Source organism: Triplophysa dalaica, chromosome 3 (assembly GCF_015846415.1).
Source record: "Triplophysa dalaica isolate WHDGS20190420 chromosome 3, ASM1584641v1, whole genome shotgun sequence".
Lineage (NCBI taxonomy): Eukaryota > Metazoa > Chordata > Actinopteri > Cypriniformes > Nemacheilidae > Triplophysa > Triplophysa dalaica.
Window position 1 is genome coordinate 21,592,796 of NC_079544.1, and position 23,077 is coordinate 21,615,872.

The 23,077-nt window shown below is 38.6% G+C and overlaps 1 protein-coding gene and 1 long non-coding RNA gene across 2 annotated transcripts; one reads left to right on the top strand and one right to left on the bottom strand.

The window, feature by feature from the left end:
• LOC130417424 (polyadenylate-binding protein 1-like 2) lies at positions 1-2,422 on the bottom strand. The gene is made up of 8 exons (XM_056742987.1): positions 2,024-2,422; positions 1,645-1,838; positions 1,452-1,567; positions 1,253-1,369; positions 1,105-1,165; positions 624-711; positions 407-504; positions 1-69 (listed from the first exon to the last, which is right to left on the bottom strand). Exons 1-8 carry the CDS (start codon positions 2,241-2,243, stop codon positions 1-3), a joined length of 963 nt encoding a protein of 320 aa, XP_056598965.1. The 5' UTR covers positions 2,244-2,422.
• A 1,454-nt stretch (positions 2,423-3,876) lies between these two features.
• Positions 3,877-6,939, top strand: LOC130417905 (uncharacterized). Its single transcript, XR_008906237.1, has 5 exons — positions 3,877-3,993; positions 4,639-4,709; positions 4,877-4,992; positions 5,808-5,947; positions 6,681-6,939. It is a non-coding gene; the product is annotated as an uncharacterized LOC130417905 (long non-coding RNA).
• Positions 6,940-23,077: the final 16,138 nt, after the last annotated feature.

The window sequence follows — 23,077 nt, forward strand, 5'->3', positions numbered from 1 at the left end:
CTACCTGTTGAGCTTGCGTTTGGACAGGAGCTCTTGCACCGTCAGGCAGAGTTTTGGGAATCTGAGACACTGCGGGAAACAAGAGAAAAGACAGTAGTGTGAAGCGATCAAAGCTCTCCAAGAGTGTTGGTTTGTCTGACACTTATTCAATCTGAAGTGACCATCCAAGAGGAGCATCACGAACGTCTGATTCACAAAACGTGAAGCTACTCACAGTGAGTGAAGACTTCAGTATCATCACTGGGTGCAGGCAGGTCGAGCGGTCGCATAGGACGCAACACATCCAACCCTGCTTGGCTTGCCTGCACACACCAACATACATCACTCTATTACTTTAATACCACACCTGACTTGTATTCTGTAATCTCGAAGTGGTCGAAGTGAGATCAGATGCATGAGCACTGACCCAGTATTCCATGAGCACCTGAGAGACCAGCAGGCGCGGGGGCCGAGTATTAACGTCATCCCACAGGTCGACAGGCATGGGTGGGCGGAGACTCTCACCTGTAGACAGGTAAAGATGTACATCCTCCATAAATACGTGGGAGCGAACAGGTACGTGAATAGGAAGGGCTGACGAAGCATCATTTACAGAACGAGAAAGATATAATGAGGCCACTGACTCTGAGCGAGGGCGCACGCTGCTGTCTGTCGACTGACGTCCTGAAGCGCCGGCTGGTTTTCAGGTTGAGCGTCAGGGCGTTTTTCGACCTGTCACATGCACAAAACGAAGTTCAGCTGATTACGTGAATTGTCATTGGCTTGAAAAACTCGAGTAACCTGTAATAGTGGCTCATCTCACTTGAGGAACAGCAGACGTAAACCGTCCAGCAGGAAGTGAGTCACTGCTGCTGTCCTGCTTCTCGGTCTGGGTCTTCTGCTCGTTGTGACGAGACAGAGTGACCCGCAACGCCCTGCCGGCAACCACACGCCCGTCCATGACCGACGCAGCCTTGGTCGCAACTTCGAGGGTGGAGAAGCTGACAAATCCAAACCCTCGGCTGCGTCCGGCCTCCATCATCAACTGCACAGAGTGAAGCACTCGTTAAAGTCTTTCACTTCGACTGTTACGTACTAATCACAATAAAACAATGCGCATCGTACCTTGGCACTCATGATGCTTCCAAAGGGTGAGAACGCTCTGTGCAGCTGCTGCTCACTGAAGCTATAGGGCAGATTACGCACGTACAGACTCACCCCCTGTCGAACAGACAAGATCCAGTCAGTGACACAAGAACACGTCAACGTTCACTGAAGATTTGTTAAGTGATCAAAGGGTTTGGGTACCGGGTAGCGCCGCTCGTTGTCCTGAGCCACGACCTGCGGCTCAACGCGACGCTCTTCAAAGGTCTTAAAGTGGCCAATGGACCTTTAAAAGACAAACCGAATGAGCTCAGCTCTATACGATTAGACAAGACAAAGTACAAGAAGCACAACTGAGATCCACTTACACTAGCTGGTCGTCCAACAACATGCCATCAAGCGCTTTGATGGCCTTCTCTGCCGCTTCGAAGGTGGCAAAGTGGACGAATCCGTAACCTTTGGATCCGTTCGCATCGCAGACCACCTTGACCACGGGGATGAATTCAGAGGTCAACGCATGATCTGCATTATATAAGAAAACAATCAAACTGCGGATATTACCTTGCAGGACAGGATCTTCCCAAAAATCGAGAAGCTGTCATGAAGGCGGGCACCATCGATGCTGCTGGCCAGACCCTTGACGAAGATGTTCCCGACCCCAGTCGTCCGCAGCGTGGAATCACGCTGGGAGAACATGATCCGCATGGGTCTGCCCAGAAGATCCTGGCACATCAGGTTGTCCATGGCACTCTCGGCTGAAAGACAAGAGTTGATAAGAGACAAGACATTGCAAGTTTATTTATACGGCACACGTCACGGAGCTCAATTTAAAGACGATTTACAGGAAACAACTTCGAGCAGGAAAATACACGAGGCTGTAAATTTCAATTCAAAATGTGTTTACCAAGATGTCAAGGTGAAGAATTGAGAGACAACTTACCATTGGCGAGGTTAACAAAGTTAACATAACCATACCGCAGGGATCGCCGAGTCAACCTGTCTCTGCAGACCCGCACGGACTGGATCGGACCGAACGGGCTGAACGTCTGATGGAGGACGAACTCGGACACTTCTGGATGAAGGTCCCCCACGAACAACGAGGCGATCTGGTCCCTCGGTACGCCAGCCGCACGACAGCTTCCTCCGACGAACGATGTCATCTGACCTGTAAAAATAACCAACTCGCAAGAAATGTTAAAACAAGACAAAATACAGGACACACACAGTAATTCAGATGAAAATGTATTGTTCAACGAATGAATTAACGAAATGAACTGTTCAATAAAAGTCAAGAAATGTAAAGGCAAGTCTGAAGATCGCTCCGTCTCATCCAGCGGCTCGTCAAACGAATGTTTGTTGTTTTGTAGAACGCCAGCTACGCGGTCGTTGCCTAGTGACCGACGTTTCACGTGATACGCACACGACCACATATACGTCATACGTCGTTTTCTAATGAAGACAACATCGATTTATTTTTTGATAACAATCGCGTTAATTAAAAAATAACACAGATGAGAAATAGCTTTGGTAAGAAATTGTTAACAAAAGAATACATCGCCGGATAGTGGCGTTGCTTGGTTCGGAGTCCGATAAAAACGAAGAGTCTTTTGACATTCGTGTTTTTTTATGCGTGACCCAAAATCACAATGCTAAAACAAAACTTCGTACCGTAAAAACTAAAACGATCAAGTTAAAATAAATGACCCAGCTTGCGTAAAAAATTAAGAAACGAGCAGCGGAACCAATACGCAGTGACGTAGGCTCAATGAACGCTTTCTCCCGAGCTGCGCACGCCCCCCAACCTAACCATATGACTCATTTAGAATTTATATTCATTTGTTATTCATCTAATTTGTTGATTTTTATTACTGGATCTAGCTATAAGACTTTTTGTTTTTGAAGCGATTCACAATGTTTAACGAATAAGGCCGACTTCAATTTCTACACAAAACGATGATTTACAGATTCGTATTTCTTAAGTTTTTTTAATACTTTTCTTGTTATATTTTCAGCTTTTCCATTGCAATATTTTTTTTTGCTGTATTAACTCATTTAAATCTGCGAGTTTATTATTTTAACAGGTTCTTGGACGACAAATGCCAAGTTCGGCTATTTACCTTGACTGTTATTGGATTTTAGTCTCAAGTAATCTGTAATGTTGGCTCATGTCACTTGAGGGACAGCAGACGTAAACCGTCCAGCAGGACGTGGTTCACTGCTGCTGTCCTGCTTCTGAGGCCGAACATCCAGATGAAAATGCGTCTCAGAACATTCCGACTCAAATTCATTCTCATGCTATTTTATGTACATTAGACAGGAACATTTTATGAGATATGCAAAGTGTTCCAGATAGGAAAATAAATTCATAAAGAGCAAAGTGATGTGTTTGCCGATGAAACACTTTTCTGTATCTATATTGTTTACAAAAGCAGCTTTTAAAGCCCAGATGGATAAAAAGTCTAAGCTTAGAAAAACTCCGACTCAAATTCATTCTCATGCTATTTTATTTACATTATACAGGAGCATTTTATGAGCAATGCAAAGTGTTCCAGATAGGAAAATAAATCATAAAGAGCAAAGTGATGTGTTTGCCGATGAAACACTTTTCTATACACACTAAAAAATGCTGGGTTATTTAATCTACCCAACCGCTGGGTTATGAAATGCTTTACCCATTATGGGTTATTTATATCAATATTTGGGTTATATTTATTTATTTGGGTTATTTTGTGCAACTCATGCGTTGAGTTAAAATCCATCAACCCAACATACATCGGTTGACCCAGCACGTGGGTTGTTTGTGCTTCGAACGTCATCACATCGTCACGGGAGTCAAGAGTCCACACACCGAGTGCTCGTCACAGCAGAAAGCCTGACTGATCATCCAGCGAGGCAAATGAATAATAAAAGGTTTGTGTAACTTATAATACATGTCTGATTCAGATTGTCTGTGTTGCGTTACCTATTAATGTAGTATATTTATATTGTCGAGGCTTTGGTTTGGCTAACAACGTAGCTAACGTTAGCCATTAAGCCGTTATCATGGATCGCCTAACGTTACAGCTTATCCGTTTGCTCTGAATTATATTAATGAATTAATGAAACAAGGTCATAATGCCCATGGGCATGTTTATTGAGTTCACCAGTCTAATTTGCCAGCTAGTTTCAAGCTAGCCAGGTGATTCGGCAGTTACCTAGTTTACTAGCCAACATGCTGTCAGTTAGTTGCTTTGCTAGCTATATCATTTTAACTGGCTATAAATGAGCGCGCTTTTTTACTTAAGAAATATATAATAAAAAGTTCGGGAACCACTGCTGTACAAATATTCTTGTGAAGTAAAAACATAGACAATTTACATGCATGCAATTTGTCATATGAATTGTATAAGGAGAGATTGTTTTCTCTATATTTTGTGATGCTAAATAAAATGGCTGTTATCTTCACATTGGATTACATTTTGCTGCTAGTCTGCATTGCTTTTGCATAGTGAAATCTGAATAGTTAATACAATAGCAATTGTTTTTTTGCTTAAGCTCTTTTTGTGTTTGTTTCAGATCAATGGACAGCTTTGTCATTAACACTTTGACAGAGTGGCAGCTGACAGACCTTGTCGACAAATTTAAAGGTAAGAAATATTTGTTTTCCCATCAACAGCATATCAAGTCTGCATTGCTACTCAAGTCCTTTTCAGACATTAATTCTGAGGATATTAATATGGGGACGCATTATTAATAACCTTTTATTATTGTGCCACATTGAATTGGTTTTAAAAATGTGTTTTCCATTTTATAGATTGCACAGGACAGTCTTGTCCTGCAAGGGGATGCTGCATCAAAATTGTTTGAAACTTGGCTACCCATTTATGCTGAGAAGATCCTGTGCCTGGCACCTGGATGGATAAACACCAGGTAATATATTCTTGTATGAAGATCTTGTAAATTCAGGGTTTTCCCTGGCTTCTTAGGGGCTTGACCAAAAACTGCAATTTCACATCATTTTGGCCACTATCATTATCAGAATCAGAACTATAGCTAACTAAAAAGTGTAAATTTACTTTCGATGTATTTGTACACCTGTATTTGCACAATTCACAGCCTTCTCGAACATGAGCTCTGAGAATAGTGAGTGATATCATAATAGGAATGGAGTTAAATAAATCTGTCAGCCTCTTTATGCTAATTGTGTACAAAAAAGTCCAAGTTTTTTACAACAGAGTCAACACAGCAGTACCGATGTAACTAATAGCACTAATTTTTTTTGTGATTGTCGCGGGCAAAAATCCTTAATTTTGCGGCACGTCTTCTGAAAAAATGCGATGGAATATGCATTATATTTATGCAATTTTATGTGATGAAGCCACAGAATTTATGCGGAGAAAATGCGGCGCATTTGAAAAAATATTCAAATTTGACCTTGCATTACAAGATCGCCATTATCCTAAAGACTGGTGACGGTAAGAAAAAATGCAAGCAAAACAAGCCATGATCACGTTTACTGCCAAAGAAATGCAATGACTGTACTCCGGTGCTCTTTTAAATACTTAAATCTCTGCTGCCGTCCGGCCCACTGATGGGAGGATTAACTACACTACAAACTAACCAGCTGCAGGGCGCGAATTAACCGCACGTAACAGTTATCATGGGTTTTATTTTAGTTGGATATTGAATGACAAAATCAGAGGTATTCCATGCCACATCGTATTGACACCTATGTCTTCCTACAGATGGTGTTGGGGATCTCGCCCTGAGGCAGCTGCCAACCTTGCTTCCACCTACAACTTACAAAGTTGGCCGTGGCCGCAGTGTGAAAGTGGTTCGCCACACCATTCAGGAATACAGCTTGGCCTTCATCGACCGTAAGCCTGTAAGTCCTCAAGCACATCTAAAGGGGAAACTTTATTTATTTTATCAACATATCTGAGCTTAAGAATGTGTGCAAGCACACATGCATATCCAGGTTTGTTTTACTATACTTTTGTGGACAGTCATCAAATAAAGCCTGACAGTATTCGGAAAATAGCCATTCTACAAGCTTACAACACAAGCATCCTGTGCTTCTAGAACACCTCAGCAGTGCCACAGGCTAATTACCTCTGATGCAGTAATTTGTTCTAAAACAGGCACCAACAAAGGTATTGAGTGCAGAAATCAACATATTTATCAGAAGGTTGACACTTTTGTATTTTAACCCATTTGGACCTGACTCTGTAAGGTTGACTAAAGAAGTCTTCTAAATCTACAAACCATTTGCGGCCCACCTATCTGACCACCTAACTCGGCTGCCTATCGGCCAGATAGGAGAGTCAGATTTTCTGATCATGTTTATTGTAATGATAGATCATCAGTAGATTTATGGCTTTTTAGGTCAATTGAGAACATATGATACAGTTCAACATTTTGAATTAGAGATGCACTGAATCTTTTCCAAATTGTCAAGCTAACTGGACTTTATAATAAAACAATAATTTCTGTAGTGAGGACCAGGAAAATGGTCCTCACAATGTCTATATTAGAATTCTTCTATAGTAGTCTGTAGACATTTGGTCCTTACTCACTCGCACTCTCTCACTTGCTCTCTTGTATTCTTTCTTTTTTAGCCTGGAATAAACATGGTGGAGTAGCTCAATGAGGCCAAGGCATGCAAACCATACCCCCACATCCTGACGCTGGGAAATGATCAGAGGGCATTTCAGAATTTGTTCAAGACAGTTGACTGTTGGCATGTTGAATGTTCAGCCAGTTCATTCATAATTGTTGTTTTGCTATGAATGTTTTCCTATCTAGTGATATTAACTGCACCAGTTACACTATTGTTGATATTAATGAATGTAATACAATAAAAAAATTCTGAGATTCCATTGTTGTTTTGCTTCTGTATTTTTTTATTGCATAATATATGCATTAGTGGTGGGCATAGATTAATTTTTTTAATCTAGATGAATCTAGATTAATTCCAAAATTAATCTAGATTAATCTAGATTAAAATGGCTCATTTGAATTCTGCCGAAGGCACTCAGAATATGTGTGCTACCCAAATAATGACTAAAAGTAAGTCTTTTAGAACGGGTTTCTCAAGCCAGGTGGCGCATTAGACCAGGGGCTCATCTACTGTTTCCAAAATGCATCACAAACTGCTTGAGAAAGCTGTTCTACTATGATAATTGGTGATGAAAATTAAATTATGTTCAATAAGATGAACTTGTGTTTACTTCCGCATTAGCTAAGGGATGATTTCCATTTAGGTGGTACTTGAGACTGGAAGAGCTCCTATAGTACATTTACATTTAGTCATTTAGCAGACGCTTTTATCCAAAGCGACTTACAAAGAGTGAGGGAGCAACAAGCGATATGTCATACAGGAGCCATAATACATTAGATCTCAATACAAAGTTACTGGTTTCAACTAAAGCTAGACCGCTACCTGTTGAGAGAAAGTGTTTTTTTTAAACCAATTCCGCATTGCACAAGGTGCAAACAACCTTAGTCTTGTCGATGTTTCTATTGGGAAGCTTCTTAAAAATTAATATTCCCTGAAGCAAACCCGGCGGCTTCATAGCTGCATCCATGTTAGCACGTCACGTTTGATGTTGTAATTTCACAGTAACGTTATGTTGTGTTCAGACCAAACGCGAATGGCGTGTCAAGCGCGAGTGATTGATGTGTTAATGCAAAGAGCCAATAGACCTACTTGCTGCGCGAATCGCGCGAATGAAGCCCTGGTCATGAGATGATGAGGCAGTTTCTGCTTCCGCGAATGACGCGAATCACGCGAGTTGAAAAATCTCGTTCTCGCTCCGTACAGTGCAGTTAAACTGGTATACATCCGCGCTAAAATATCAAGGTGAAAGTCATCATAGCTTGCGTAGTATAGACCCAGCTCCCAACCCAACTTTGAGAATAGATTAACGGCGACAATTTTTTTAACGCGCGATAATAGTCTCACTGCGTTAACGCCGTTAACGGCCCACCACTAATATGCATACATATAGCATGTATTCTGTTCTAGGTTTGCAGTTTAACAGTTTTAAAGCTATGGGTAGTCTATTGCAATTTATTTTCTTAAATTGTACTGTAATGTGTTAGCATTATCTGGCATATGGGTTAATTTAACTCAGCATTTGGGTACACTATATAACAAATCTGTAGTTGTATCAACCCAGAATTGTATTTAATTTGCCCCAGCGTTTGGGTAGAATATTTAACTCATCTGTTGGGTTAAAAATGACCAACCCATCTTGCTGGGTCAAATTAACTACTGTTGGTCTGGTGCAATAGTGACCCAGCGGTTTGGTTATAAAATAACCCAAGTTGGGTTATTTTTAACCCATCATTTTTTAGTGTGTATATTGTTTACAAAAGCAGCTTTTAAAGCCCAGATGGATAAAAATTCTAAGCTTAGAAAAACTCCGACTCAAATTCATTCTCATGCTATTTTATTTACATTATACAGGAGCATTTTATGAGCAATGCAAAGTGTTCCAGATAGGAAAATAAATCCATAAAGAGCAAAGTGATGTGTTTGCCGAGCAAACACTTTTCTGTATCTATATTGTTTACAAAAGCAGCTTTTAAAGCCCAGATGGATAAAAAGTCTAAGCTTAGAAAAACTCAGACTCAAATTCATTCTCATGCTATTTTATTTACAATATGTACAGGTATTTACAATGAACAGCTTTGACGCGTTCATCAAAGCCTCACGTTGGTCTTGTTCCGCGGGAGTGTTCTGCCATAGATCCATTTGTCTGGAAAAACACAAACACGAGTGGTAGTAGTTAAATCATATACTGTGTGTCAAAAGTTTGATTGATTTATGACCCCCTGTCAAATTTTATGACACCTGTCACTCAAACTGAGTGTTTTATGGCCTGTCAATCTTGATGACAGATATGTTTTATGGTTGTTTTTGTGGGGTATCCTCTGACCCCAACCCTTCCTTTAGTGGGTCTAACTAGCTCACCCCCCTTCACTACTTCCTTATCAAAAAGGATTGTTTTCATCCTGTTTAGCTTTTACTGCAGGATATTAGTGAATGACATTTGTAAACTAGTGAGATAAACTAAATGTAGTATAAATGTTTTTCCTCTAAGAGTGTTGTTTCCTTTGCTAGTGGTTTTTATCATGCAAATGAGTGAGTTGGTGCTTGTTGTTTGAAATCTTCTGAATGTGTGTGTGTGTGTGTCCCCACTTTCCCCCTAAGTAAGTAATTTAATCAGTAAATCAAAGTAAGTTAGTTTTTATGATCTGACAGTCTTGTTTGCTAGTTTATATTTTATAGCTGTGTTAATGTGTAGTTGTCTTCATCTGTTGGCCTGACATCCTGATGGTCAGGCAAACGATTGATCTCTCATTAAACGTGTGAAAACCAAGCAGGGGGTGTGTTAGAGTGGAGTCCTAATGTTTAAATGCACTGTTTCAGCTAGTGAATGGTACCAATAGTTTAAGATTTTATATGATAATGATTAAAAGGGATGTGGTTCCGATTATCATCAATAAGGCATAAAATACATATGCTTCAAGGATATGGCTCTGTATTGTTTCTTTTAACGTTATTAAACATATAACAAAAGTATTCAGACAAACGTTTTATAGAATAAGAAAAATGTCAACCATAGTCAGTTACGTTTTAACAGGCGTTTGGTATCGTTCGGCATGGATGTGTGTTTTTCATATTAAACAGGGTGTTCTCTAAATAAATTTGTAACGTAGAGTTAAGGCAATGATCCAATTCTAAACAAAAAGGTATTCTGAGTCGTGTCATGGATTACCGAATGAGTGGTGAGACGCCAATGTGTCTATGTGAACCAATTGTTTTAAATTTGAATTCTTTGAAATGTCCGTCACCTGTGCGTTGATTTAAATCAAGTACTTCCTTATGTCTGAGAGGATATCGTGGATCTACGATGATTTCAATATGATAAAGAGTTTTGGGGCTTTGTTGGAGACAGTGTGAATGGTCATTCATGTTTATCACAGGTAGTCTAGTGTTAGTGCGTGTGCATATGAGTGTGTATTGTTACAATGACCGGGGGTGTGTTTTGCATATGTAAATAGGGTCACCCCTTAACTTTTTAACACCAAGCCCCGTATGTCTTTATAAGTTGAACATTTTTTGTTTTTTTCGTTACGGAATCCTGTGTGTCAAGACGGTCGTCCAGAGTCGCGGTAAACAGACATTCATCTCTTTGTCGTTTTGAAAAACTACCCAAACTTCTAAAATGGCAAGATTCATTAACGGTATGTGATTTTCGTTTTTTTTCTTTGAAACAAATAAAAACAAAAAAGTATAACTAGTCATTGTATTGGTGCCTTGTTTAAAAACAGGTTGTGTGTAATGAAATAGGTACATTGAACGACCCCCGATATTCCTGGCTTATAGAAGAAATTAAAGAACTAAATGGTCCAACTGGTATGCAAATATAAAATAGTATATTAATCATAAATACTAAAATATATAATAAGTGTGTGCAATTTTATCTACAGTATCGAGACCTGAGTGCAAACACAACACAGCAAAACCCCCGGATGTTTAAGAAGAGCCGTTGGTACGTAGGCCTGTATGTGTGTTTGAGATAGTAGTGATTATTGAAAATCAGTTAATACAATGTTTTACTGCCTGCTGGCATGACACCCTGATGTTCTCACATCACAGTTTGAAACCTGACAGTTGTCTTTTTAAATTTGTGATAGATAATGGTTATGTCTTGTTTCATCTAAGAGTTATTTTATTCCAGGTTTAAGATTTTTATCTGATAAATGATTAACGTTTTTGGGTCACCATTTTATCATTGTGTCATAACTACATCTTTTTGATTCAATGACATGCCCTGCCATGTTCATTCTGGTCATGGAGGAATGGGGGATTGTTTTTTGTTAGCACCTCCAAGGGGTGTCTTTCTGGAAAATGTTATAGTCTTAAGACCACGACCCCCAAAAAAAGGAACTTTTAAATCCAGGAATAAAAAAAAAAAATCTTGTCAATATCTTTATCTACAATTGTCATAGGTCTACACTGTTTTATTTAATAAATGTTGCGTTTCAGATGATATCTTAAGATCTTCAAGAAGGTAAGAGAACCGTTATAAAAAACATGTTATCATTTACTTAACACTTACAAATATATGACCTTAAAACAATGTGAAATGGAAACACTATCTGTTAAGACTTCTTTGCTATCAGATGTACAACCTGAAATAATGCTGATGAAGAGGGATGAAATGAAAAAGAAACTACTAAGAATTGCTGGGTTAGAAAATAACCCAACCTTAACCCAGCTGCTGGGTAACTATGGGACAGAACACGCGCTGGGTTATTTTGACCCAAGTGCTGGGTTGAACCATTTGACCCAAAATGCTGGGTTGTTTGTTTGACCCAACTAGTGGGTCGGGTTAACTGTGTTTCTGGGTTAACAACCTAAACATTGGGTTATATGTTGTCTTATTGCCTTGCTACTTTTATATTTACCAATAAAAATAAATAATCTCAAGGGAATGTACAATTATTATAATTTTTCTGTAATACAATTACACAAAACAAATTACATTTATTTCTTTACATTTATTGAATGGGTGCAATTATCATACATTTCATCCAACACCGACAGACACATAAAAACAAGTTTTTGTAGATCAGTTTCTTTAAAATCACAAAACTGGGTGAATTAGGCACTGGAGATTCCTATTCTATATGTCACATTGCAGCATTAGAACACTCAAAAATATATTATTGGCATGAGAATCAGTCCAAACAGTGTGCCATTAACACCAAGCAAAACAAAGACTCCAAACAACAGACACTACATGTGACAACTTAAAGCATGTTACAAGTGTCCAGAAAAAGGTGTTGTCCTCAAATACTTTCCACATGAAGACTCATGTCCATCAATACGATAAACTGCATGCTGGAGATATTTCTAAGTAGGAAGAGACTGCTTAGTTAACATCAAGCAAAAAAAAAAGGACTTGAAACAGATCAACTCAGCAACAAGTCAGTTTCAATGGCATGTCCGAAACAATGGCGAAGGTCTGGGATGTCGTTGCTGCCTCGTCCACAAGGAACAAAATGTGCAGAATACATCACTGGTCTCTGCATTTTGCAAGTATTCCAGCATGACAGTCCCCACCTGTTAAATATATGACAGTTAGTCTTAAAACATAACTAAAATTTAAGTTAAAATGCATTTAATGAACAAACACAGAGGCCTTATAAAATGCTAATTTTAGAAGAATATTTCAAACTTCACTTTTAGTATTTAACTTCATTCACTACATTCATACTGTATATCATTTACTTCTGAAGATATATTTAATAACACAGTGATGGCCAAAACTATTAGAACAGTAGTATTTTTACCAGCTGGAAAATGGTATAAAAGTCAGTTATTTCTATCGTTTGCTGTCATGTGTCAGAAGGAAATTTCTGTTTCATTTTCCAAACATTATTTTTGTCATTAATTGTAATAATCAGTGAGTTTAAGAGGCATAGCTTTTAGCTAATGCAGCTAACGGTAACGTTACCTGAGGGAAAAAAGCGCGAAAATGCTAAATTTTAAATTATTGCTAGTTGGTTGGATCCGGCACGTCACAGACACTTGAAAAAATATCCCCTTAGATCAAGTTTTGTATGAAATTATCTAATTCTGACTAAACATTACAACCCCATACAGTAACCGAACTATACAGTTTATTTCTGACCTAAGGCTAGTTCATACATTTCCATCAGGATTTAATGTGAAGGATAAAAACCTTTTAAAGTAAAAATATGCACATGTACACACACACACATATATATAACATAAGGATAAAGCGATTGCTAAGGCCTTTTTTTGTCAAAAAAATTAGCATGCTAAGCTGCTAAATTACTTAACGTTAATCAATCACAGAATAAAACACTTCCTCCCCACAGTGACAGATCAAATACTGCATTAAACAGTAAAATCAGTGTGCTCTTACCCCAAGTTATTAAATATAATCATATTATCATATTAATTTACCTTTGAAAATCAGCTTGCTGTGATGTGCGTTGCCGTCTGACAATGAGACGCGTGAAGGATCCAGAAGGTTCGATGAAGTGGAAAAATGAACAAACCGGTTGGGTCAAAATAACCCAACCCAGCTGTTCAGTGGTGAAAGAACCCCTACAGTTCATTTGACCCAGCATGAGCAACCCAACTGTGTGTTTACAGTACCTCAAACAACCCAAAATTATGACCCAGCACAATTAACCCAAAAATGTGTTTACAGAAATAACCCAGCATTTTTTAGAGTGTACTATAGTCTCAGACTGAGGCAGTCTCATGACTTAAACTGTGAAAAGTGGATGTAGGGATGTTTGAGTCTCCCAAAAATTCTTTGACCTATTACCATAAACACATCCTTACCTACAACTCCATTAACAGAAGCTACATTTAAAACCCCACTGTTGTGATTCAGTCTTTACTCAACATGATACCAAGTAGTTATAGGACTATTCTACATTTTTTAAAGAATACAATAATAGATCTTTCATTTTGAAAGGAGAGCTAAACAGTTGTATTTTAACCCATGGTTAGAGCTATAATAAGTGGTAGCACCATCCTTCTTGAAGATCTTAAGATATCATCTGAAACGCAACATTTATTAAATAAAACAGTAGACCTATGACAATTGTAGATGAAGATATTGACTAGATTATTTTTTTTATTATTTTTTTTATTCCTGGATTTGAAAGTTCCTTTTTTTTGGGGTCGTGGTCTTAAGACTATAACATTTGTCAGAAAGACACCCCTTGGAGGTGCTAACAAAAAACAATCCCCCATTACTCCATGACCAGAATGAACATGGCAGGGCATGTCATTGAATCAAAAAGATGTAGTTATGACACAATGATAAAATGGTGACCCAAAAACGTTAATCATTTATCAGATAAAAATCTTAAACCTGGAATAAAATAACTCTTAGATGAAACAAGACATAACCATTATCTATCACAAATTTAAAAAGACAACTGTCAGGTTTCAAACTGTGATGTGAGAACATCAGGGTGTCATGCCAGCAGGCAGTAAAACATTGTATTACATGATTTTCAATAATCACTACTATCTCAAACACACATACAGGCCTACGTACCAACGGCTCTTCTTAAACATCCGGGGGTTTTGCTGTGTTGTGTTGTTCCAACAGGGGGCGAACCTGTAGATAAATTGAAAGCACTTATTCATTATATATTTTAATTAATGCTATGACCCTTATAAATGTAATATGTTCATATTTACATACCGCTTGGTCCATTTAGTTTGTTCATTTCTTCTTAGCCAGGAATATCGGGGTCGTTCAAAGCACCTACTTCATTACATACAACCTGTTTTAAACAAGGCACCAATACCATGACTACATAAACTTTTTGTTTTTATTTGTTTCAAAGAGAAAACGAAAATCACATACCGTTAATGAATCTTGCCTTTTTAGAAGATTGGGCAGTTTTTCAAGACGACAAAGAGATGAATGTCTGTTTACCGCGACTCTGGACGACCGTCTTGACACACAGGATTCCGTAACAAAAGAACTAACTTTTTCAGCCTTATAAAGACTTACAGGGCACGGTGTTAAAATAGTTAGGGGGTGACCCCATTAACATATGCAAAAACACACCCCTGGTCATTGTAACAATACACACTCATATGCACACGCACTAACACTAGACAAACATGAATGACCATTCACACTGTCTCCAACAAAGCCCCAAAACTCTTTATCATATTGAAATCATCGTAGATCCACGATATCCTCTCAGACATAAGGAAGTACTTGATTTAAATCAACGCACAGGTGACGGACATTTCAAAGAATTCAAATTTAAAACAATTGGTTCACATAGACACATTGGCGTCTCACCACTCATTCGGTAATCCATGACACGACTCAGAATACCTTTTTGTTTAGAATTGGATCATTGCCTTAACTCTACGTTACAAATTTCGTTAGAGAACTGTTGTGCAGAGTACACAGACAACACTCACGGTTCTGTTTCACAACACTCAGTCTCTCTGACTGGCGCACTTTATTTAAACAAACACCTGGATTCAATCAGTCACTGATTGGGTCACATGACCTGGGTCACAAAAATAACAAAACTGAAACAGGTAAAAACAAATACAAATGAGAGCATAATATTTATACATCTTAACACCCCCACTTGCTCTCACATTTCTATTTTATCATTTTGACAAGTATACAAAGTTCATACACCAAACATAAAGGAGTTAAATTTCATTAACTTAAGCTTCGTTGCTGGTTTTGTTAGCACATCTGCAACCATCTCATCTGTTGGACAGTACTCCAGACTAATTCTCCCCTCCTCTATTACAGACCTCACAAAATGGTACTTAATGTCCACATGTTTACAACGTTGTCTATACACTGGATTTTTTGCTAAAGCTATGGCACCCTGATTGTCTTCATAGACTCTAGATTCATACCTCAGACCATCAATGTTTTCTAGCAATTGCTGTAGGTATAAACACTCCTGGACAGTCGCAGCCAATGCCATATACTCAGCCTCACAGGTGGACAGTGCAACTGTAGGTTGCCTTTTGGTCTTCCATGAGACCAATGGACCATCTTTGTTTAGGCTAATGCAGTAACCCGTAGTACTTTGTCTATCAGCTACATCAGCTGCCCAATTTGCATCGCTGTATGCATGCATCAAGTTCTCATTAGCACCTTTTCTGTAGCACAGTTCTTTAGTTTGTGTCTCTTTCAAATATCTCAAAACATGTTTTACAGTATTCCACTGCTCTGTGGTTGGGCTCGAAAAATACTGTGACAATTTACTTACTACAAAACTCAGGTCTGGCCTTGTACATGTTGCCAGGTAGATCAAGCTACCTACTGCCTCCCTGTACTTCCTGACATCACCTATTTCCTCAGTATCAGTGTAATTTAGTTTTTGTTCGCAGGGTGTAGCTCTGGACTTACAATTTTTCATGTCAAATCTTTCAAGTATTTTCTCAATATACTCGTGTTGTGACATTTTAATACAATTGAAATCCTGCTTATAATCAATGCCTAGGAAATGTGTCAATTTACCCAAGTTCTTCATTTTAAATTTCGCACTGAGCATCTCTTTAACTCCATCAAGCACATTCATACTGTTGGCAGCAATAATCAAGTCATCAACCCATATGACTATGAAAACTTTCTCAGTTTCTGTAACCTTTGTGTAAACGCAATGATCAGCTGGATTTTGAACAAACTTGATTTCACATAAATACTCATGCAACATTCGGTTCCAGTTCCTGCCTGACTGTTTAAGTCCATACAGTGATTTTTCCAGTTTATACACCAGTTTTCCATTACCTTGAGATTTTACCTCATAACCCTCTGGCTGTTTCATATAAATGTCACACTCTATTGGTGCATGTAAATATGCAGTCTTTACATCCATCTGATGAACAATCAAATCTTCCTGTACTGCTTTTTGTATCAACACTCTGATACTTGTCATACTGGCAGTTGGAGAAAAAGTCTCAAAGTTCACACCTCTCTCCTGACTGTAACCTTTGGCAACATATCTTGCCTTGTACTTGTCTGTTCCATCATTATTCTTCTTGATTGCATAGACCCATCTACCCCCCACTAATTCTTTACCTTCAGGTAGATTGCTCAGGGTAAAAGTTACACTTTCCTCTAATGATTTCATCTCTTCATCCATAGCCTTAACCCACTCATCTGCATTCACTGATGTTACGGCTTCTTTGCATGTTTGGGGTACATTGCATACAAGTCTGTAACAGTAATCAATGTCTGCTACATCACCTTCAAAACCATAAACATAATCACTTAAATAACCTGGCCTTTTCCTCTCTCTGGCAGGATTTCTCCCCTGTTCAGGTTTATCTTCTATTTGTGTTTGGTTCTCGCACACTTCTGGCCCTTTTACTGTGACCTGTTCCTGAGAACTTTGCAGATTAACTTCGGGGTCTTGTCCTGATTCTCTAAGATTACTCCTCACCCCTAAATCATCATAATCGTCATCAATTGTTATCATGTCTGCCTCCGTTCTCACTTCGGGTACAAACTCAACTAGTCTACGTTTCTGTATTTTCTTGCTATCTGGATAGTAGATCATGTATGCTGGACTATTCCTGTCATATCCCACAAAAATACCTTTTTCACACCTTGAGGCCAGCTTTCCTTTGTCATGTTGGTAAGCGTAACATGCTAATCCAAACTCCTGCATCCTCGAAATGTTTGGTTTCCTGCCTGTTAACATGAAGTATGCTGTCTGTTTAGTTCTGGTGTTGAAACATCTGTTTCTTACTACAGCAGCTGTCTGGACTGCATAGGTCCACAGTACTTTTGGTAACCTACTTTCTATTAACATGCATCTAGCCATGTCGAATAAGGTTCTCCAGTTTCGTTCAGCAGTGCCGTTTTGGTGTGGCGAGTATGGTGCAGAGGTTTCATGTCTAATAACACTTCTACTCAACAATGCTTGGTACTCACTACCTGTGAACTCTGTCCCATTGTCAGACCTGATACACTTAACTTTCCCATATGGCGCCATATCTGCCAGGAATTTTTCTGTGGCGGTCGTTGTGTCACTCTTGTTTCTCAAAAAATATACAAACACCGCACTAGAATAGTCGTCTGTGAAAGATAATGCATATCTATGGCCGTCTCTGGACGCTGGGTCTATAGGTCCCGCTAAATCTGTGTGTACCATTTCTAGAGCAGCTTTGGCTCTGGCATCCGGCCTTCTATTTCTAGTTTCAATAAACTTTCCCTGCGTGCAAATCTCACAACGTCGGATAGGTTTCTCTCCCCTACTCTTAATTTCCATACCATCAACAACATTCTCCATCTTAATTATATCCCCATAATTGCAATGACCTAATATTTCATGCCATGTCTGCAAGTCATAACATTTTTTACATTGGTCAACACATTCATTGTCTATTGTGTGCAAATAGTACAGTTTGTTGTGCACATGTATGGGGAATTCGGTACCGTCTTTATGTAACAGAACGTTCTTCTCTTCTTTGAAGATCACTGTTGCTCCGTTCGAGGTGGCCGCCTTCACAGAGAAGATGTCTTGTGGATATGTCGGGATGTACAGCGCGTTTCTTAGTGTTGTTTTGAAACGTCGTCCTCTGCTGTCCACCAAACATACTACTGCGTCACCTCTGTTCTTTGCGACTCCGTTGCACCTCGTGCCATCAGCCAATTCCACGCAGTGTGTGTCAGCCTGGAAACTGCTGTCAAAACCTCTGGAACTTTGCGATGTCCGTGATGATGTGTGAAGTTGCACCTGCATCCACCATTAGGCCTTTACTCATATCCTCATGCCTCCACATTTCAGCGTCGCTTGCCCGAAAAAGATACTCCTTGTCTCCTGTCTCCTCGGACACTTTTCTTGCGTTATCCCGCTGCTTTCTCCGCCTGCAAGTTGCATCACGGTGAGTGGTACTTTTGCATTGATTGCACCACTGTTTACGCTGACATGTTCTTGCTTTATGGCCTTTTATGCCACACCTGTAACAAACAATGTCTGCACTTTCAGCATAGTCAGAAAAAGTGCATTTCGTTCCAAGCTGCGCTCTTGCTTTCATTACATTGTCCCCGGACGCAGTTGTCCGCATATTTTCAATGTCCTGATAACTTCGAAGCTTTGTTTTAAATTCGGGAAAAGTCATTTTGTCATCGCTCTGCGTGACATGGATAGTAAATGGCTTAAATGTTTCTGGAAGTCCTTTCAAAACCATTGCTGTTAAAAGTTCATCACTCAGATTCTCACCTGCATTTCTCAAAGCAGTGATTGCAGTCTCAGCTCTGATGACATATTCCGTTACACTCTCACTTGCCGTCTTTTGCAGTGAAGTTAGCTCTGTGTACAGGCTTATTACCCGGGGCTTCCCCTTGCCAGCATAATATCCACGCAAAATCTCCAGCGCCGCACGTCCGTCATCTGCTGCCTCTCTCATGACCAGCGACAGACTCTTGTCATCCAGGAACTGTATCAGCTCCGCATAGGCTTCGGCGTTTTTCGCCGTGTCATCTTCATCATCAGAAGGCTCATGTAAAATAGTCTCTTTCAGTCCCTGCAGACAAAGGTGACCCAAAAATTTAGTCTCCCATAACTCATAATTCTTCTCATCTCCGTCGAAGACTAGTCTTGACCAGCGGCTCGTTGTCACCGCTGCATTTGTCCTTCTACTCATGTTTGTAGGTCACTTTTCTCTCTAACTTAAACTCGGGTACACACAGTACTAGGTGCGACTTTTACCCGGCGCCTTAATACCCAAATTATTCGCTATCTGGGCCCATAACCTGTTGTGCAGAGTACACAGACAACACTCACGGTTCTGTTTCACAACACTCAGTCTCTCTGACTGGCGCACTTTATTTAAACAAACACCTGGATTCAATCAGTCACTGATTGGGTCACATGACCTGGGTCACAAAAATAACAAAACTGAAACAGGTAAAAAAAAATACAAATGAGAGCATAATATTTATACATCTTAACAAGAACACCCTGTTTAATATGAAAAACACACATCCATGCAGAACGATACCAAACGCCTGTTAAAACGTAACTGACTATTGTTGACATTTTTCTTATTCTATAAAACTTTTGTCTGAATACTTTTGTTATATGTGTAAGTGGTAGGACATTAGGACCCAGGGGACGTCAACTCAGAGCGCTTAATTGCTCAGCTGGCTATTTAGAGAGACGTAGCCAGAGCGACACGCAAGACTTTCGTTCCATCATAGCGTGTCGGTACATTGTGGGGAGTGAAAGCACCAGGATTGTGGGTCCAAACTAGTGCTGTTGTTGTTGTTGTTGTTGTTGTTGTTGTTGTTGTTGTTGTTGTTGTTGTTGTTGTTGTTGTTGTTGTTGTTGTCGTTGTCGTTGTCGTTGTCGTTGTCGTTGTCGTTGTCGTTGTCGTTGTCGTTGTCGTTGTCGTTGTCGTTGTCGTTGTCGTCGTCGTCGTCGTCGTCGTCGTCGTTGTTGGAGATTGGCCAGTGTACAAATATTTTGCAGGTACCAAGTTCGATTATCAAGTGTAATGTTGTGAATGATTTTAAAAGCTTGGTATATTGATCCTGTATCTTCTGTCGCAGTAACGCAGTGTGAGATTGTGGTGAAGACGCATGGTGCATACATTTGTTTGCCATTCAGGGAACGTGTGTAAACCGTTGCAGGTACCAAGTTAGATTACTAAATGTTTTGTTGTGAATGATTCTAAAAGTTGGGTATATTGATTGGCATCTTCTGTCACCGTAACGCAGTGTGAGATTGCGGGGAAGACACATGGTGCAAACATCGGTTTGCTACACAGGGAACGTGTCCAGTCACTGTTTTTCCAAATCAGTTTTAGCTATACCAACTGCCTACCATGTATTTTGTAACCTACCGATTGTTTAGGGCCATATGAGAGAGAGAGAGAGGAGGTTTGTGTTTTGTAAATGTATGTTTTTATAATCTTATGTATACTCTGTGGTGTTCTCTGGTTTGAAATATTTATTGGGTAACTTGTAGTTTTCCCAGGAGACAACTGCCTGCAGTGGTGTGTGTGTGGAGTGGAGAAAGGTTGTAAATCACAGATCCCATATTTAACTGGGTTGTTCTACCTGTGTATTAATTTATTAAGAGTGACGTGGTGTGCTTTGAATTCTAACACGTCTCCGGAGGAAAACTCTGTATACACCTGTAACCATTTGGTGTTTTGATTTGGGAAGTTTCATAGAGTATTACAATTGTCTTTTAAATTGTTTATATAATTGAACTATTGTAAAATAAACAAATGTATATTTGAAACCAGGTATATTTTCTGTAAAGGTACTGGTGGCCACATATGTTTAATAACGTTAAAAGAAACAATACAGAGCCATATCCTTGAAGCATATGTATTTTATGCCTTATTGATGATAATCGGAACCACATCGCTTTTAATCATTATCATATAAAATCTTAAACTATTGGTACCATTCACTAGCTGAAACAGTGCATTTAAACATTAGGACTCCACTCTAACACACCCCCTGCTTGGTTTTCACACGTTTAATCAGAGATCACTCGTTTGCCTGACCATCAGGATGTCAGGCCAACAGATGAAGACAACTACACATTAACACAGCTATAAAATATAAACTAGCAAACAAGACTGTCAGATCATAAAAACTAACTTACTTTGATTTACTGATTAAATTACTTACTTAGGGGGAAAGTGGGGACACACACACACACATTCAGAAGATTTCAAACAACAAGCACCAACTCACTCATTTGCATGATAAAAACCACAAAGCAAAGGAAACAACACTCTTAGAGGAAAAACACTTATACTACATTTAGTTTCTCACTAGTTTACAAATGTCATTCACTAATATCCTGCAGTAAAAGCTAAACAGGATGAAAACAATCCTTTTTGATAAGGAAGTAGTGAAGGGGGGTGAGGTATTTAGACCCACTAAAGGAAGGGTTGGGGTCAGAGGATACCCCACAAAAACAACCATAAAACATATCTGTCATCAAGATTGACAGGCCATAAAACACTCAGTTTGAGTGACAGGTGTCATAAAATTTGACAGGGGTCATAAATCAATCAAACTTTTCATTCCTTTCATTAATGATCTTATTCATTTATAATGGACATCACAACTGCTTTAAGGTACCCTCCATCACAAAAGCCACCAAGTAGCCTACTTATAACATTAAATATATATTGTCTAATATGATGTAATATGTTACAAGTTTATTGTAAAACATGCCATAGCTAAGTAATAAGCTGTTGTTTTTGATTACATTGTGCAATTTTTTGTATTTAAATATTACAATCATACAGTATACTATTACTGCAAAATAAACATATCCATGGTATATTGATTGCACATTTGAAACAAATTCAAAATGCATTTGTAATGCACTTTTAACACACTTTAATTTCACTAATCAAGCACATAATTAATTAGTGTATAAAGGTATATGCTTAAAATATGCTAAACATACTTCAAGTTGTTCCACTTTAGCACATGAAAGTACACTAAATACACTTGAACACTTTATCACAATTAAAATTCAGCTTAAACATATTTAGTACAAAATTAGTATTCCCATAAAAGCACTCTTTAAATTAACTAATCATTAAGATACTTAAATTATATTGATCATGAATCCGATTTTTAGTACACTTTAGTATACCAAAACTTAATTTACTTGGCATAGTATTTTTTTCATGTAGTTGTGAAACGGATCGCGGAGGAACCGTGTGGATCATACTCTATGGTACGGAACGCATGTGACCCACGGATTAACTATTTTAGCGTATCAAAATAAAAATTACTTGCAAATCATGATCATAACAATAGTACATTTTAAAAAAGAAATCCTTTTTCATTATTTATTTGTTCTTTATTCATTTAGTTTTCTTTTTTTTGAGAAGACCTTCCAAGTGTATAAAATGATAACTCAGCGTCTCATACGTGCTCAAAATTTAAAGAGACAGTGACAACCTTATATTGAAATCGCCATAAAAATTGTTTTATGTTATGTAACATTAAGTCTATGACTTAATTATTTTGTAGTTAGAATGGACTAAACAACATTTTTTTATTAGCTAAAAAATTATAAACAAATGTTATCACTCGGTTATCATTTCACAATTTTGCAATTCCTTTCAATGTTGTCCCAGACAAATGGATTACCTGTACCACATTTGGTTTGTTGGGTGGTGGTCACCCTATAAAGGTTCTATTGGTTGTATTCTGTTCAAATGTTTTGTGTTGCTTTAAAATACTTCAGGAAATTGTTAAGGACTTGTGTTGGGTAAACGTAAATTTACCTCAGTGGTCTTTAAGCTTACAAGAAAAGTTTTAAACAGATTTTTTTTGTACATGGGCAAAAGTTCTGGATTGTGGCCTAAAGGACCATATTTAGGGAAAATAAAACATGACAATAAATCAAATATCTGAATCCTTTTTCACTTTGTAGCTCAGAAACCACAGCATAACAA

Excerpts from the sequence above, each read along its gene's own strand:
- LOC130417424 (XM_056742987.1), bottom strand. The coding sequence starts at position 2,243 with ATGACATCGTTCGTCGGAGGAAGCTGTCGTGCGGCTGGCGTACCGAGG. Across the intron at positions 1,166-1,252 it reads GATCACTTAACAAATCTTCA|CTTCAGTGAGCAGCAGCTGC; the intron begins GTGAACGTTGAC and ends TCTGCCCTATAG. Across the intron at positions 505-623 it reads AGCGTGCGCCCTCGCTCAGA|GTGAGAGTCTCCGCCCACCC; the intron begins GTCAGTGGCCTC and ends ACCTGTCTACAG.